Source organism: Thalassophryne amazonica, chromosome 1 (genome assembly GCF_902500255.1).
Source record: "Thalassophryne amazonica chromosome 1, fThaAma1.1, whole genome shotgun sequence".
In the NCBI taxonomy this organism is placed as follows: Eukaryota; Metazoa; Chordata; class Actinopteri; order Batrachoidiformes; family Batrachoididae; genus Thalassophryne; species Thalassophryne amazonica.
Window position 1 is genome coordinate 154,387,749 of NC_047103.1, and position 19,042 is coordinate 154,406,790.

Sequence of the window (19,042 nt, forward strand, 5' to 3'; positions counted from 1 at the left end):
AGCAGAGTTCCGGTGTCTCACAGCACATGCAAACAATGGCAAGTGACGATGTGGTTGGTGTTGATCCAGCGAGCTCACGGGTGATTATAATGATGACACGTTCTCCCGACTTAAGAGGGTATCTAGAGGAGGTGTAGCCACCTGTGATGGATTTCTGCTGTGCCCCGGATGTCTTGTTGGTCCATACTTCATGAGTTTGTTTACACTGGGCCCTGAACCGGAACTCTGCTGAAACCGACCTCATGCATGAGTCACTGACCGGCGCAACGGCACGAGATTCACAACTGTGAAACAGCGAGTTTCACTGACATCAGGTGTTAGATAACCTTTGTAACCACAGTGAAATTGATGGTTTGTAATGAACGAACTGACAGATAAGCAACCAGAACCCCAATATTCAGATATCCTGACAGGAGGATCAGTCTTGTACAACAGCTCAAAATAACAACACCAATGGATAGATAAGCAGAGTTATCTTGCAATGAAATGAGGTGCAGTCTGGAGGAAAGTAGGGGCTTTTTTCCCTCTGTAATCTTGCTGAGCTTTCTAATCTCTGTTGACAATAGTGGAAGATGGTCATCCTTACTGTGAGACAGGATATCCAAGGGTCCACCCATATCAGTCACCTAAGGTTTGGACCTGGACACCACTTTGCAGGTACTGTATACCTGTCAGTTATACACTAGTTGGCTACCTTCCAGAGACAAAAACTAACGTTATCCATTGGTTCCTTTTTTGTTAACCACTTCATAATGTGCGCCACCATCCAATGGAAGCCAGCAGGCAGACTTACTCTACTTAGTGTAGAAACAAAAGATCTCTCTTTCCACTGTCAAGCTGTGTCAAGTATTTTTCAAATGCTTAAGAGCTAATCCTGCGAACAACCCCCAAAAAGAGAATCATCTGCGGGCTGGAGGACCACCTACTGTCTCAGATGCAGTTTGACACTATGATGAGTATGTATCTAGAGCTTGGTAGGAGGATTCTTGTTAGCTGAGTAACAGCAAAGGCACAAGATCACATCAGATTTGGCAGCTCTGTTTGATGGACCAGGACCCTAAAGACGCAGACCTTGTTTCTCCAACAAGATACCATCCAAACACCTCTGTCCAAAGACATCTTGATTCCATAAGTTCTTTTTAGGCATCTCTTGGTCTCAAAGACTGAGGATGTAGACACACCAGGGCCACTGCCAAAATAACTGCTTCTGTCTACATGCTTGACATTTTCACTGTATACTATATTCTTAGTCTTTATCCATTACAGTCACACACCTCACTCAGCTTCAAGTGCTGCCATCAGGGCATCCCTTGATTCCACATGCATCACAGCATCATCCACAAAATCAAAGTCAATGAACCTTTCCTTGCAGACAAAGACACGTTAGCTGCTGGACTAGCCTAGTCTGTGCAGGCATTAAACAGAGGGTGCTCCTGAACAACACATTCAAGGTTTTGCAGTTGTGAATCTCCCACCGTCTCGCGGTCCGTGACTCTAGGGAAAGGTCAGTTTCAGCAGAGTTCCGGTTCAGGGCAAAATGTAAACAAACCTCGTGAAGTATGGACAACAAGACAACATCGGCACACAGCAGAAGTTCATCACAGGTGCTACACCTCCTCCAGATAACCCTCTCAACTTAGGAGAATGTGTCATCATCATAATCCCCTGCGAATTCACTGGATCAATGCCATCCATGTCCTCATTAGTCATTGTTTACATGCGCTGTGAGTCAGCGGAACTTTGCTGGCACTGCGGTGCATCCTGGGAAGGGCATGGGGGCTGCCAGTGGCATTATGGGAAAATATCAAATTCCTGAGTAATGCCAGAATTCATTGGGACAAAGTTGGAGATTCTGCCACCAGCCTGTACAGCATTTACAATACTTCTGTATAGGTAGACTATCATCTCCAGCAGTGTATTAGGATCCTACAAATTCTTGTGTCCTGCTGAGCAACATGACCAACTGATTTTACAGCTTTGTGAGCATCAACACAGGCTGCAAAGAAGCACTTCTGTTTTTAGTAGTTGTGTTCAGTGAGGACTCTCAGACCTAAGCATGTGTTCAGTGGTAACACATTGCTTGGCTTTGCCTCCACATTGCACAGGTGCACAGCTGAAGGAGTTACTTTCTGTGGGAATTCGAGTTCAAATTCAGCCATTTTGAAGAAGTGCCCTTTTAAATACTTGCACATTGTCTTTGGACATAATGTAGGGGCCAGAATATCTTGTGCCAGACTCTTAATCACTATTACACCAAGTCACCCTGTATGCTCTGTGCTATTGATCATCCCTCGAGTTCCACCACTCATTAGCCTCTTGGCCCTCATTTGGTTCAGGCTAGAAGTTCCTCCAGGCCAATCAGTCTGCTGCATTCCCTTATCCACAATTTTCATTCAAATGGTTCCCGGTGGCTGACACAGTAATATGTCTACCTCACACTAATGAATTGTTCATGGGGATGGCAGCATGATTTTCATGCCAGCCCCATTTGTCTTTATAAAAAAACAGAAAGGCTTCTCACTTCCACTTCCCTTTTGTCTTTCTCCTTCAATGCCATGTTGCTGCAACCACAGACAATGGTCGCAATATCAAAGGTAACAAAATGTAGCCTGCTGCATTATGAGCTGTTAAATTTAGCACGCCCTTTGGATAATATGTGTAACTGCACAAATCCTGCTTGTTGCATGAGTTTTTCTTCTTTTTCCCACTTGACTGAGGTTTATGTTGAATTCTGATTTCTTGGTATTTGATGACCGCACTAGTTCTTGAGCCAGAGTAATCCTGGTTGTCTCAGTGCACACAATCTATCCAGCTGCCCAGAGGCTAAATAAAAAAACTTTGCTGACCTCTGCGCACACTTGCCCTAAGCAACAATCTCTAACCTAATTTTGTGTAATGACAAAAATCAATGAAGCATTACAACCTTATAACTCCCACTGTGTATAACCTCAGTTTTTTTTCTGTGCAACCTCTAATTCCTTTTTGTCTGAATGAGCAAACGATGACTGTGAATCCATTCAGATTCTGTGTGCTACGTCTCATTCTTTGCTATAATTTAATAATTTATGTTGCAAAACAAAAACAAATACTGCTTATGCTGCATGTATATAAAAACAGTCCCAGCAAACAGTATCTTCCTCAGTATCAAACAAATTCTGCTGTTTTTTTTTTCTAAAATGATTATAATGTTTAATTTGATTCCTCCAAGTTTGATGAAGGACAAATTGTAGATGCACCGATCTGACCTTGTTCTTAGATACAGCTAGAAACAGTAGAGAAGCTTGAATCTTAGACTGGACTGTTTCTTGATGCAAAGACGTAAAGACACTAACGACACATTTGAGGACAAGGAAGTTAAAATCTTAGCCAGAGAAAAGAAATGGTTTGAGAGAGGAGTGAAGGAAGCATTGTATGTGAAACAGTTGAAACCCAGGTCAAAGCAGTTTCAGTCTTTTGTTCATGGTAATGAGTCATTCACGTCGTCAGGTGAGTCGTCAGGAGAGGTGTCAGTCCCATCATTAGGAGGGACAGCTGCCCTGTCATTAGGAGGGTGCTAACTAGAGCACAGTAGGTGCTAATTAGATCAGTTGTTAGTCACTAGCCAATAGCAGTCTGCCTCTCGGTAGGAGGGGTCTGGTTAGGTTTAAAACTCCAGCTTTTGCTGGCTTCTGTTATTCTTCTCTACAAGAGTCAAGACAGAAGTCAGACAACCAGAGCAAGAATTTTAGCTGAGGAAGCTTTTGAGATTAGATTTGATTTGAGATTAGAAGCGTAACGTCCTCGCGTCAAGCAACCCAGTCCAGTCGAAGATTCAGGCTTCTGTACTATGGAAATCACTTGGACAACTGAGAGCCTTCATAGAAACAGCGAGAAACAGTAAAAGTATCAGCTGATTTTTTATTTATTTTTTAATCAGTTAAATATTTAAGAGATTTCACTACATGTTAGTGATTGGGACTGTTCTATGTGTAAAACATCAGATTTATAATATTTTACCATATCAGGATTTAGTGTCTGATTTACTGAGATCCCAAATGACCATCACTAAATTGCATGGGCAATCCGCACTTTTGCTCATTGAGGTCCAGACAGATTTGCAAGTGATTTACAAAGACGAAGACACAGGAATATGTAAATGAAGATTTTGCATGTGGGTATTGGCCATAAGTGCAAAATATAATTAAATCAGCTGCTTGCAGCTTTGTGCCTTGTGCTTCATTAAGCACGATCTGTGCCACATAATTGAGCGTGTTCACACACTGCCAATTTTAAACAAACCACAGTCTCCTACTTCAGACATTTTATTATTGTTCTATTCATGGTATATAAGCGATCTGCTGAATAATTGGATTCTCTCTTGAACCAGTGTAGAGCAACAACAAAAGAACACAAAATATAACCCATTCTGTTTCAGAACTACAGATGAAAATTAGCTTGCAGCGCCCTCTGGTAATACATGAAGTAGTCAGTTTGAGTGCAATGGTATGAATATTTATTAGTTAAAACTTAAAAGATGGAACAAACCATTCCCCAGCATACCATCAATAGAATGCACCATTCAATAAGGACCATGTTTCAATGAAAGAAAATTTTCATTCCATTGCATGAATGAAAAAAAAAAACATTCACTATTTGTTTTATATGACACCTAAATAGAGCTTTTTTTCTTAACAAGAAACAGGCATTTATTCTCAGAGCAGGGATCTGAGCGAGAGCTGGGTAGCAGCTTAACGGGGTATGTGGAGCACACATCTGTTTTCTTCAATTCAACAGAAAAAAAAATCGCAATAAGAGCTTGTCAACAGCTGCTAAAGATGTCTCCTCGATCACTGCAGCTGCTGGATTTGGCTTCCTTGTATCATGGAGGCATTTCTATGAAAAGCTAATGGTGTACCATAGATTGAAACGTATGCAGTTAAAAATGTACTCGTGTGGCAAATACTACCAAAATGTATGATACATGACGTCACTCATACAGTGGGACAAATAATGAATGTCACATGACACACAATTCACCAATCCAATGACAGCGATATATTCAGGTGTCATTAGGGATGGGTATTGATAAGATTATATCGATATCGATGTCATTTTCGATTCCGCTTATCAATCCAATTCCTTATCGATTCCCTTATCGATGCCTCTTGTGAATTTTCTGTGTATTAAAAGTAGGATTTAGAGGTTTTCTATGTCAACAGCATTTTATTGAGTCTTAAAGTAAATAATTATGAAATTGGTTGCTGGATCCTCTCTGGACTTTAATAAAATCTACATGGTGGATCGTTGATCTCTGGACATCAATAGAAATAAACAAAAACTGTAGTTTTTGTCAAAAGCATTTCCTTTTAGACATTTTTCCATGAATGTCACTCTATACCTCTGAGCTGAACTCAGCCGGCTGCTGCATGTCAGCACAGGACATCTCATTTTGGGAGGAAAAAGCGTTTTGATTGATTGCAGTTTAATGTTTGTTTTGCAACACTTGGAAAGAGGGGTCATTTGATTTAAACAGCAATTCGATTTGAAGTTATTAATTCTGACTGGACTTTATCTTTCTAACTAGACTCGGCAGAGAGCCGCTCAGCATTTGAAGCTGTGCAAATGGAACGGAGGATGATTCTCGTTTCTTTCTCGCAACAAGACAAGAGTCCCATTTAGTGACTTTAATCCACACAAAAGGGACTCATGATTGACATATTTTAATAGCTTTGAGAGGGGTTAAGAAGCGGATTTGCCGCTAGCAGCAAAGGAAAGAACCAACAAAGCAGCGGGTTGGAGCAGTGCTTCATTGCTTCAAGCTTCATAGTGGAGCCGTTACAGAAGCGGTTGATTACAGACCCGCTGCATGATCTGCAAAACACCCTCAAAAACAACGGCCACTCTGAAGGAACAAAAAGGGAATCGTTAAGCAAAAAGGCTATTGATGTTGGTGGATTGAATCATTTCTTAACGATTCTCGAAAAGAACCGGTTCCCGATACCCAACCCTAGGTGTCATCATGACATTTATGTTGAAAATTTTGAGTGGTCCCAAAACTGAATTGGAGAGTTAACTATAATACTCATTTATTCATTAATTTTCTATACCCACTTCCTCCAATCAAGGGTCAGGGGCGGGCTGGAACCTATCCCAGCAGGCATAGAATTTGAGGCAAAGTACACCCTGGACAGGATACCGGTCTGTCTCAGAGCTAATTTATGCACTCATAAAAGTTGCTAGCGTGTTGCCTGTGGGTATCCATGGGCTCTAGATGGAGTACTGTTCATCAAAAAGGCAGCTGACATTCTACAAGGGTGGTAATAAATTATGCAACATTTCTATAATGATTTGGAATGGCGTGTGAGTCCAGAATGCAATTATCAACTTCCATTGTTCACTGTTGTTACGTAATATCCTTAATTACTCCCAAAATATTAGTCCCATCAATGTTCCATTTTGGCAGCATTGATCCTTGACACAAAATACATGAGATACCAAATGGTAAATGTCAGCTGTCCAGTTTCTCTGTAATCGAAGCCACACACACACACACACACACACACACACACACACACACACACACACACACACACACACACACACACACACACACACACACACACACACACACAGAGGCCACTTGGCTTTTAATATATAGATGGTAGGGTTACTGTACATTTTAGCAGTGTTTCTATTTACAATGAGAAATAGCCAAATATTCTATTCTAATTTTGTTAATATTCTTCTGGGCTGTTACAGGTACCAGCATGTGTGTTATATCGGTGCATCCTTATGCCAAAATGCCAAAAATGATGATTCTTCATAATAACACCATAATAAGCAAATGCTATACTTATGCATAGAGATCACACAATAGGTGTTTTTAGTGTTATATGTGATATTTTCAAGGAACTTTTTTGTGTGTTCATACTTACTGACCCTGTAATCCAACCACAATACCCCTTTGCTTCCTATTTCTCTTCTTTCTGGATTTGCTAGTATCTCGCTCCTGGATGGCTGGGGGTATGGCTTCAGCTTTTCTTTTTTTTCTTTTTTATTTATTTATTTACTTTGAATTTAATGACTGCAATTATGTGTCTAACTGTGGCATGTATTGAAGCTGCGCATGCAGTGTCCCATCCTCTGCTGTCTGTTTCCTTGTCCTTGACTCTCAATCACTGTACTGTACTTTGTGAAAAGGGGGAAAACAACAAGAAAAAAAATGAGTCCAACCTTTCTGTGCTGGCACACACTGCTGAATCAGCAATTCTCACTTTTCACTGTTTATCATTTCAGTGGCTGTACATCACATATTGTAGCAGTGTGAGATTTGAAGGCATAGCTTGGGCACGGAGGCATTGAGTTTAAATTGCTTCCAAAAATTCATCAGTTTACATCCAGAGAGACAAATCCCAGTTGGATACGTCCCATATGGATGCATTCTATGAGCATTTGGTGTACTAATGTACATACTTGTATTTTGTTCATGCTGTACAGATTTTGTCATATTTTGTCATTATTCGGACTTATAGCTAAAATCTGAATTAATCAAATTTGACTTATTTTGATCAGGAAACATTTTGTTCATTCCCGGTAATTCCATTCAACAGATAAATGTTTAACAAAGTGTGATGTTGCATACTTTGTGCATCAGATCATTCTTTTCTTTGACCAACAGTGTTCTTCATTACTTTTTAATGAGAAACGTTGAAAGGGCTGTTCATCCTAGACACGTCAATCAGAGGCTGCAGAGTTTGTATTTCAGTATCTGTTGTATCTTCAGTGTTGTCTCGTGGTTGAACTCACTCCAGAACTCAGGGCTGTTTCATGCTCACTACCCATGTCACAACAATCACAAATGAACACTCGATTGTACTCTGATGTCCACAACTCAGGTCGCTTATTAGAGCAACAATGGCCCGACCTTTGTGCTGGATGTGGCAACTTCTAATAATGACGGTCTCTCTGCCACATTTGCTTTCAGGGCCGCTCAGCCAAATCAAATCCAGCCTCCTTGGCTCCACCTCTGACTCAAATCTTAACAAGTACAGCACCATCAACAAGATACCGCTCATCACGCTCAACTTCTCAGAAGTCAATGACAAGAAATGTCCCTCCCCTCCATCCTCTGAGAAAACCATCATCGCCCCGAAGGTCAAAGACCGCACGCACAATGTCACCGACAAAGTAACCCAGGTAAGAGGCTCCCACAGCAGTAGCTGTGGAAGAAGACTCACTGAAGGTCTTAGAAAGCAGTTGAAAACAATCATTGAACACTGGAAAAGTTTTTCACAACTGTGGTAAACCTTGAATTTCTAAACCAAAGGGTAAGTGCCCCTGCAGATACTCTACACCCGTCTGTTTTTGTCATATCTATTTCAATCCAATATACTGTAATTCTAAACAGTTTGCAACAGGAGCTGCACCAGGGTATTATAAAAGGGGTAGCTAGGGGTGGGGACAAAAGATTTTGTGGCATGACAAGGAACTGCAAGATATGGCACTTCCAGAATTGGCTTCAGTAAAAGTTCAAACAGTAAACTTTCCAAGAACTTGTCTGGCAGTGCCTCCCTGCCCTATTCTGTAACTCCTACATTCAACCCCTAATTTATATAAGTAAGAATGAAGTTTGGCCTTTGCTGGCAGTAAAACATAGACTGAAAAGACCTGAGAGAGTCTCTCAATCTGAAGTAATGATTTGACATTTGGGAAAGAATAAATCTTAAATACTGAATCATTAAAGAGGACAATAAGATCTGAGTCTTCTGTGTCAGTGAGTCGGTCTGTTGGCTCCCAGTTTATTAAAACACTCTACTGTAGTCAAGAACCAATACGGTGAGCAGTAGCGCACATAGGTATTACTGTGCTGCTAACTGGCATCACCATGTCCCATAACTGCGGGTGCTCCTGTTCTTCCATTCATTCAGGAAGAGAGCCAGTGAATGAGTGAGCTGAGGAGCCAGTGCAACAGATTAGATAAAGGACTGAAAACAGGTTACCCAAACTGTTCACTGATAAATCACAAACGTGTGGCATCCCATCAATTTTCCTGGGTTATTATAGTCATCCTGATGATTGATGGAAGATATGAGGTAGAGGTCATGCTAACCAGAATAGTTGAAATTGCCCAGTGAGCAGAAATCTACATGGGTTCTTTCAGGACGCAGCAGTGAACGGGGCAGTGTCTTAGGAAAACGTTCATGAAGAGCCTGTTCTGCAAGCTCAATGATGTTTCCATCACGAAGCTGATGCAGCATTGCTGTTTAAGCTAATGTTACTTTTATAAAGTAATGCATAGCAATCTGGACAACAGCACCTGAGCTAAATGTTATGAATGAAGTCATTCACCTCACTGTGAAGTGTAAAGAGCCTGTTGTTACAGTTGTGCTAAAATGTTTACATACAGTGGAACAAAAACACAAAAACATTTTTTTCACTCATGGTTAGTGGTTGTGTGAAGCCATTTATTGTCAACCAACTATGTTTACTATTTTTAAATCATAATTACAACAGAAACTACCCAAATGACCCTGATCAAATGTTTACATATCTCAGTTCTTAATACCATGTATTGCCTCCTTTAACATCAATGACAGCTTGGAGTCTTTTGTGGTAGTTGTGGTGAGGCTCTTTATTTTCTCTGATGGTAAAACTGCCTATTCCTCTTAGCAAAAAGCCTCCAGTTCCTGTAAATTCCTGGGCTGTCTTGCATGAACTGCACATTTGAGATCTCCCCAGAGTGACTCAGTGATATTAACGTCAGGAGACTGAGATGGCCACTCCTGAACCTTCACTTCAACCATGCCACAGCCAATGACAGATCGACTTGGCCTTGTGTTTAGGTTTGTTGTCATGTTGGAATGTCCAAGTGTGTCCCATGCACAGTGTCCGGGTTAATGAGTGCAAATTTACCTCCAGTATTTTGTGATAACATGCTGCATTCATTCTGCCATCAATTTTGACCAAGTTTCCTGTGCCTTTGTAGCTCACACATCCCCAAACATCATTGATCCACCTCCGTGCTTCACAGTGGGTATGGTGTACCTTTCATCAGAGGCCTTGTTGACTCCTCTCCAAATATAATGTTTATGGTTTTGGCCAAAAAACTCTGCTGTTTGGTGCATTGTAAGCTGGATACTTTGGCATTTGCGTAGTAATGGCTTTCTTCTGGTGACTTGACCATGCAGCCCATTTTTCTTCAACTGCCTCCGTATTGTGGATTTTGAAACAGAATTTTTAGTTCCAACAGAATTCCTCATTTTCCACATCTTAATTAGAGTTTGAGCACTGCTGATTGGCATTCTCAGCCCCTTGGATATGTTTTTATATCCCTTTCCTGTTTTACACAGTTCATTTACCTTTTCTTTGACAATTCTTTGCTTTCCCTATGACTCAGAAACCAGAAACGTCAGTGCAGCACTGGATGCAAGATGCAAGGGTCTGCCAGGAGCTCAGAAACTCACTCACTGGTTACCTTTTGTTGCCATTCAAACCATTTGTGTCAACTTGTATGCATGTTACCAGGCCAAAATCACCAGGGTATGGAAACTTTTGATCAGGGTAATTTGGTTAGTTGCTGTTGTCATTATGATTTAAATAAACACAGTTGTTTGACAATAAAAGGCTTCACACAACCACTAATGATGAGTGAAAAAACTTTTTGTATTATCATTTATATTCTCTGAAAAATGGCCAGAAAAAAAAAAATCAAAAATTCTGCCAGGGTATGTAAACTTATGAGCACAACTGTATGGCCATGTCTGTTTGTTTGTTTATGGTGATATCGTCAAAATGCAAAAAGTGATTTATTCAAATTTGGTGTATAAACTAATGAGATTGCCCTCTTACAACATGAGCAAATTGTAGGTCATAGCTATAAAATCAAGATCAAATCAGAGGTCATGCTTGAAGATACATAAATGACCATATCTCAGGAAATACATGAGATATTGAAACATGATTTTCTGCATAGACGTCTGCTCACCTGGAGCTAATAAATGCATCACAGCTCTGATGTCAATGACATTACATGATGATGTCAAGTGTATTGGAATGATAAGCTGGCAGCATTGAAGCACTGTAATCATCTGGAAGGCTTGTTAAAACCTTACCTCATTCATTCGGTTAAAAATCTTTATTTTTAAACCAAATGAACCGAGCTAGTGTGCTGGTCCCAAAAGGACTGGAGTTTTCCTCTTTTCTGAGCTAGTGGTGTCACAGTATGTTCTGAAAAGTGAAGGTTTGATTTATGTACAGGCCTGCTCTTCCAGTTGAGGAAACCTGTGATTTTTCAGATATATTGTAGAACGGTAGCACTTTTCACCTCTGTCACATTTCAAATATAGTTTTCAAATTTCTTTGGTTAGAACTAAAACTAACAGCAATCATGTGAGTTTAACAAGACGCACCCTGACATTTAATGCCGCAGTAAGATTCTTCACTCTTGTAATTTGTCATCATCGTGTTTGGCTACATTTAGGAGTCAGATGAACTCAGCAGATTGGATCTGCTCCTGTAACCCCGCTCGCCCCGTGCGTCTCAGAATGATTAATTGAAACTCAAGGGGTCTGATAACCTAAAGCGGCAGAGGTGTCCATCACTTGCAGTGAATAATCGGGGATACTCTTACAATTCCCAGACAGCGTCCGGGGCTCAGACCATATTTCTAGAGTTACGGATGAGATTAGAGGTCATTCTCACCTTTGCTGTCAGGCATGAGAGGCGCTACAGGAACGTTTCCTTGGGGGGTTGGCTCAAAATTTGTTGAAACACTGATTGGACTTTTTACACTGAAAGTAGACTTTCATTCCTTTGTTAGACTTGACACATACTGTTAATATCATGTAGATACATAAAGGGGACTATACCATATTCCCGTTTTCTACATTTTTTTTTTTTTTGATTGATTCTGTAGACACCCAGCTGTGAAGAGCATAATACCACAGCAGATGTCTAGAAATAAACTCTCCCTCCTCTGAAGTTGTGATCAAAGCATCAGAACACACACACACTTTCTCCTGGCCCTGACCGCTTCGCAGCTTCCACCAGGCAGATGGCGGCTTCGCCTAAGAAGCTGGCCAACTCCAGAGGAACAGCTCATTGTTCACATGTCACTTCTTACTTCTCGAACGTCTCCATGCTCATTGTTCCTCTGACGTTTGGATGCCTCCAGCGTTCACTCTGGTTTTTAATTTCTCTGCTGAGTATGGCAGCAGTTTTTTTTTGTTTGTTTTTTTGTTTTAATGTAAGACGCCACAAGATTAGCTACAAGAACATGAAACAGCCCTCCTTTGTTGTAAATAATACTCCGGGACTGATAGAGGAGAGAGGACGGGGTGAAAGCGAATGCTCATTTGCATAACAGACAAACATGGAATGAGCCTTCCATTATATCACAAGAGAGTTCATTTGAACCAAGTGTGCAAAGCTACACTGTGGGTTGAATAATTAGGATGTGATCTTTTATTTACAAAGAGATAAAAGAGATACAAAGGCTATGACACCTAAATTCAGAGCTGTCATTCTGCCAGCCAACTGACTCCTGTCTACTCACATTCTGATAGCTGCTCGTCTGGTGCAGTGTTAAAGTGGTGCATATGATGCTTGTGCAAGTTGATATGTAGTGCACTGTGTTCATCCCAAGCAGAAACTCAGGTATGCAAAAACCAGGCAGCAGTCTGTTTAGTTTTTTTTTTTTGTTTTTTCCTATGGTGCACCTGCTGCATCATAAGCAGCCAAACACACTTGTGCTCTGTAGCCTCAGTGGTTACTGGGAGACAGAAAAGGGCCATCACATCATGGTCATTTTACTACTAGTCTACATACTAAATTACCTATACTACAATCTTCTCCTGTGATGTCTTATCTTTCTTATGTCTTATTATTTATTATATTATATATACGTACTTTTTTCTTGAGCCGCTTGGGTGGGCAGAGAGAGTTCCCATGATATAAAAAAAGCTTTTCAACCTATTATCCCTGGTTCTCAAGACCAGGCACCTAAGTGGCTCTGCTCTACTCTACTCTTTTCTACTCTCCTATTTTAGTCTTCCTTTTTAGATATTTAGATATACCTTTATATACTAGCATAGTTCCACCTTAGAATTGGAATATAATATATAAGATTACTGAATTTTCATAGTTCAAAAGAACTGTTTGCAGTATTTTAGTGCACTTAGAGCATGTAAAAACTTTTTTGTTTCTATAACAGATTGATTAAGGACCCCTGAGCAGAGAACAAACTGGTATGCAATAAAAATAGTCTTTATTTGCATCTGATGGAACTGTAGCAGTCAATTCACACAGGAACACCAGTCCGTATAACAATGTGGTCCATGTGAAACAAGCTGAGCGGTTCTTTGAAGACTCAGGTGGAGTTTAGTGCACAGGTAGGCAGTCTGACTTGCAACAGTGTGTCCGTGAGTGAAGAAGCAAATGAGTAATTCAGAAAAGATAAGATAAAATCAACTTTATTTATCCCGAAGGAAATTATTTTGCCAGAGTACCAAAACAGTAAACAGAGAACAATATTGTTTTTTTGTTTTTTTTACAATAAGTACAACAAATTTATGCAAAATGACTGGAAGACATTTGCACAAGGTATCTGACAATATTGCACATAACTCTGAGTCACTGAATAACTCTGTTTATTATGTATTCATCCTGCAGAAGGGGGAGGAATTATACAGTCTGATTGGCACAGGCAGGAAAGACCTCCTGTGGCATTCTATGGTGCACTTCGGTGTTCTTAGTCTATGGCTGAAGGTGCTCATCAGTGTGGCATGCAGGGGGTGGGAGGTGTTGTTCAGGATGCTGTGCGGTTTTCTCAACATCCTCCTCTCTGACACCTCCACCACAGACTCCAGCTCAACCCCAGGACAGAGCCAGCTCTCCTGATGAGCTTGTTGAGTCGGTTTGTGTCAGCTGCCTTCAGCCTGCTGCCCCAGCACACTACAGCATAATAGATGACGCTGGAGACCACTGAGTAATAAAACATCTGCAACATATTTCTGCAGACATTGAAAGATCTGAGCCTCCTGAGGAAGTACAGACAGCTCTGACCTTTCTTATACACAGCATCTGTGTTTACAGTCCAGTCCATTTTGTTGTCTATGCGGACACTCAGGTACTTGTAGTAGTCCACAATATCCACCTCAGTTCCATTGATGGTGACTGGGTTCAGACCAGTCTTCCATCTTCTGAAGTTCACCACCAGCTCCTTTGTATTAGGTACATTGAGCTGCAGCTGGGTGAGTCCACACCACTCCACAAACCTGTCCACCACACTCCTGTACTCAGCCTCCTGGTCACTGCCGATGCAGACCACAATGGCAAAGTCATCCAAAAACCTCTGCAGGTGGCAGGACTGTGACCAGAACCTGAAGAAATAGGCAGATTATCAAAATGCATTAATCAAACATACGAGGGAGACAAATCAGGAAATGTCAGGCTAAGCTCAGTAAAACATAAAGAGGCAGCGTGGGTCAGCAACTGGAGATCAAACAAAGAAAATGAACACAAGAAAACTACCATGAAAGCAAGACAATCTGGCACTGTGTGTTGGGCTGAGGATGGTTAAATAGTGTGTGACTAAGTCAAAGAAGAAAGTGCGTGTGTGTGTGAAAACAGAATCCTGTGGACAGGAAGTGCAGGCAATGGAAATGCACAAGGAGCAAATACATCAGAATAAAAACATCACAGAGAAGCATTCACTTGAGAACCAGGTACATATTGGAGAATCATAAGAAGAAATGCTTGAGAAAAACAGTAACCAGGAGAACAGAAACTAGACACATGAGATGTGACAAATTCTGCTTTCTAGCCCCTGTAGTTACTAAGATACAGCATGGAAGGGCCAAATTCACTGGGATCGCAAAACTAATGTTTGAAGTCATTTGTAATTTAATTAATTAATAATTGGAGTCAATGGAAACTTGGAGTCTTTGAGTATTTTAAGCTCCACATCTTCTCTCTATCCTCAGTGGTTGGTGAGTCATCTGTGGGGATTTTTGTCTTTGGCCTTTACAATAGTAACACTACAGTTTTTGACTAATTGTTAAATTACAGTGATGTACCTTCTTAATAATTTGACATCAAAATTCTGTGATCTATATTGTATTCCAATTATTAGCATTTGTGGTATAGACCAGAAAAACTTACTCTAAAGTTCAGTCTGGGTTATTTCTGGTGTCTGCAGGGCGCAGCACTCAGTTGCACCTTCCTCAAGCGGGTTCATGACTCATGTACATGATGCTTGTACAAGGTGCATTCAAAAAGTATCCAACCTTTGGCTGCGAAAAATACAATAGAAGGGGTTTTTAAAAACATCTAAAATAATAAATTAATAAAATAAACACACCTTATGAGAACTGCGATAAGCACAAAGCCCCCCGTCCTCATGACACTTAATTGGAGTAAGCGGGTATCGAAAATGGATGTATGGATGGAGTAAAATAAAAAATATAAAACTTTATCTTACTGCTTCACTGCTTCACTTCAGGGAGCATTGGCGACTGCTCACCAGAAGACCTCTCACATGCGTATGTTTTCTCACTACCAGTGAGTTGTGCACCTGCTGCACTCCGTTTTAAAGGGAATGACAAGTGACAGTCATATTAGGCCCAAAACACGCCCATGACTAATGAAGAGGAAAGCTTCAGTCCTTTTGGGACCAGCACCCACCATGATTACACACTCTCTAAATGGCACAAATAAGTCAGACAAGATCCAGACTGATTTATGTTATGCTTTTCAGACTGTGCACCATAGACAGTCAAGATAGGGCCCAGAAAGTGTTACAATAACATGCATAAAGTTAGAATTAACAGAAATATTTAATCTTGAAATTTTAATAGTTCGGTTTTTGCTGTGTACAGACGTTGTGCAATTAAGCAACATTTTGTGCATAACCACATTAACCATAACCCATAAAAAGAAATTGGTGCAGGGTGCAACCATATCACAAGTATTTGGAAAGTCTCCATTTTTAATGAAGCCACTGCCTGATGAATAATAGAGCACTGTCTCTCCTTTGGTTTCTGATCGATTTAGAAGGATATCCCATGTGAGGGAAAAGCATTTGTCCCTCCCCCATCGTAAATTGAGCAGGAGATGCTAATATCCAAGTCCATTTTTACCTGAGGCTTCAGATATGGCCACCGGGTATTGCACAGATTTTGCATCCATCTATCTGTCCATCTGTCTGTGCTCAGCCTAAGTCCAGTCCTAATACTGCCAGAGTCTTCAAATTCAGAGGGAACATTCTTGAGACACAGACCTTGAATTCCTCCGTACATCATCATCATCATCATCATCTATTTTATTTGAGCAGAGGATAAGAAATACAGAAAACAGAAAAACAACAATAACATAAAAAACAAAAAAACTGAATTTACTATGAACTCAGGACATTGAATCTGCTCAAAAAGGAGTGGGAGGAAGAAAACGTATTTAATCCCACCCCTTTATTCAAATTTAACATAAAGTGCATAGCTGCTTCCCGTCAGTTAGATAGAAAATTAAGAAAATAATACATTTAAATACTTGTAAATTCCCACAATAGATACCAACAGCAGCAAGAAAACAATACCAGTATAATAAACAAGCGACAAGCACATACCAACAACGGTAAGAAATCAACGATACCAGTTACGGCAAAGAAAACAAACATATGATGCTCATACCAACAATGGTAAGAAAACAACAATACCAATTACGGTAAGAAAGCAAACATATAAAAAACATACCAACAATGATAAGAGACAACAATACCAATTATGATGAAGAACCAAACATATGAAAGAAAGAAACATATAATGCACAAACCAACAATTGTGATACAGAGTCATGAGCCATGAATGTAAAATGGCTTTTATTGTTAAGTCTCAATCATTCTATACCGATCCCAGACCCTCTGTTTATAATGTGACTTGAATTCATGAATGTTTTGGCATTGCTTGAGTCTGACGTCCAAACCATTCCATAACTTTGCTCCACATACAGACACACAAAAATTTTTCCGAGTGGTTCTAACTTTTAATAATGTGAATTTGGCAAAACCTCTAAGATTATGAACACACTCTTTAACTGAGAAGAACTTTAGAATGTTACTTGGCAGTGATTTGTTAAATACCTTAAATAAAATCTGTAATGTAGAATATTTTACAAGATCATGAAATTTAAGCAATTTTGATTGCATAAAAAGATTATTGCTATGTTCTAAAAATCCAACTTTATGTATGATCCTTATTGCTCGTTTTTGTAGTATAAATAGTGGTTGTGTTGAACATTGATAGTTGTTACCCCACACTTCAACACAATATGCTAAGTATGGGAGAACTAAAGAACAGTATAATGTACGGAGTGCATTATGATCAAGAAATTGCTTTACCTTATTCATAATAGAGAGGCTTTTTGAAATTTTCATTTTTATGTGTCTGATGTGGGCTTTCCATGTTAATTTACTGTCTATTATTACTCCTAAAAATTTGTTTTCAGCTGAGTTTTCAATTTGGACACTGTCTATACATATTTGTAATTTAGATTTAACCTTATAATTACCAAATATCATTGCTTTTGTTTTATTTAAATTTAATGATAATTTGTTACTGTCCATCCATTTTTTTATTTTACTTAGTTCGTCATTTACATTTTCATCTGTCTCAATGTGCCGAAAAAGTGCTGATATCCACGTCTTTTCACAATTCCTGTGCTAGTCAGACGACGTCCCGGATAAAACACAGCGTCCAGTTTGGAAATGAACGACACATTCCACTGTTACAGGAGTTTTTGTCATGGAAAGAGGACCAGAGGCTTCGCGCATCGCGGCGGTGCCGCATGGTGCAAAGCAACGCCGTGATGAAGCCTCACGGGACATGTTCTGGCATGTCCAGGCACATCCACAATTTCTCGGATTTCTCGGTTTTGTCTCGCTCCAGTAGCGAATTCATCGTGACGCGCGAAGCCTCTGCTCGGCTTTCCATGACAAAAGCTCTTGTTAAAAGTGAAATCTGCCGGAAAATGGTTGATGTCCAGCTCTTGTGATAACCAGAGAAATGGCACACGATGGTCACAGATCCATACAGCCATCCATTTAGAAATGAAATGGTCATTCAGCCTGTCGATGGCGGCTTCGGAGCGCAGCGCGCCACACAGCCGCTGGGAGCCGTCCTTAAAGTGACAGTAACACTCCTTATTCTCTACCAAGTCTGTAACATTTTCACCGAAAGCCAGATAAATTTTTCTAATGGTTTCCAGCTGCCAGTCTCTAACAGTTTCTGAAAAAATTCTGATGGGGAAAAAAAAGCCTGAATCATTCCGCCACTTCCTGGCAATGAAAAAAATCGACAAGAGGCTGGACCACTCCTCACTCAAAGCCTGCTCACAGGTGAATGACGCAACCGACAGGCATGGAAAAACTCATGCATGCGCATGAGGGTTCAAGCTTGTCTGATGCAATCACACGTGATTCAAATCCATATGGTTTTTGAAAAAAAATAAGGTCGGATACTTTTCTAATAGACCTCGTATTAATTAATTTCTCCGAACTACTTTGTTGATGGAAGCCGTAATGCAGCTTGCTCAGTGTATTCCTACGCCAGCCTTTTGCTGGTGTCCGACGGGACTACCACCGCAGCGACAGTAGTAATGAGGTAATGGCATTCTCCCATCAAGCACCTCGGTTTCTCCCATCATGCTTCTTGTGTACTTCCTGTGTACTTCCTGTTTTAAATTCCTGTTTGCGGTGACGAAAGTGTACTTCCAGTTTGTGGTAATTGCGGAAACTGAGTCGGATGGACTACGACACTGACGTCACACCTGTCTGTCAACATCCTTCCTTCGCTCGGTATAATTAATTTTATATGATACCTATTAAACAACTGCAAATTATAAAGAACACAGTGCTCATACAGCCGAGGGTATTTCAGAATTGCATTATTTTTACACTTCAGCCTTTTGTTCTGTTATACATCATCCGTGTCCTGTAATCACAGGGTTATAAAGGTGACCGGGGCAGAGACACGGGCTTCACATTGCAGCTGATGGATGTCATATAGAGTCGTCT

At 40.4% G+C, this 19,042-nt stretch overlaps 1 protein-coding gene across 1 annotated transcript in view; it reads left to right on the forward strand.

The window, feature by feature from the left end:
• kcnh7 (potassium channel, voltage gated eag related subfamily H, member 7) overlaps positions 1-19,042 on the forward strand; it is a 340,856-nt gene that overhangs the window by 212,872 nt on the left and 108,942 nt on the right. The window contains 1 exon segment of the mRNA XM_034176733.1: positions 7,964-8,175. Within this exon segment, the coding sequence (XP_034032624.1) occupies positions 7,964-8,175 (212 nt within the window).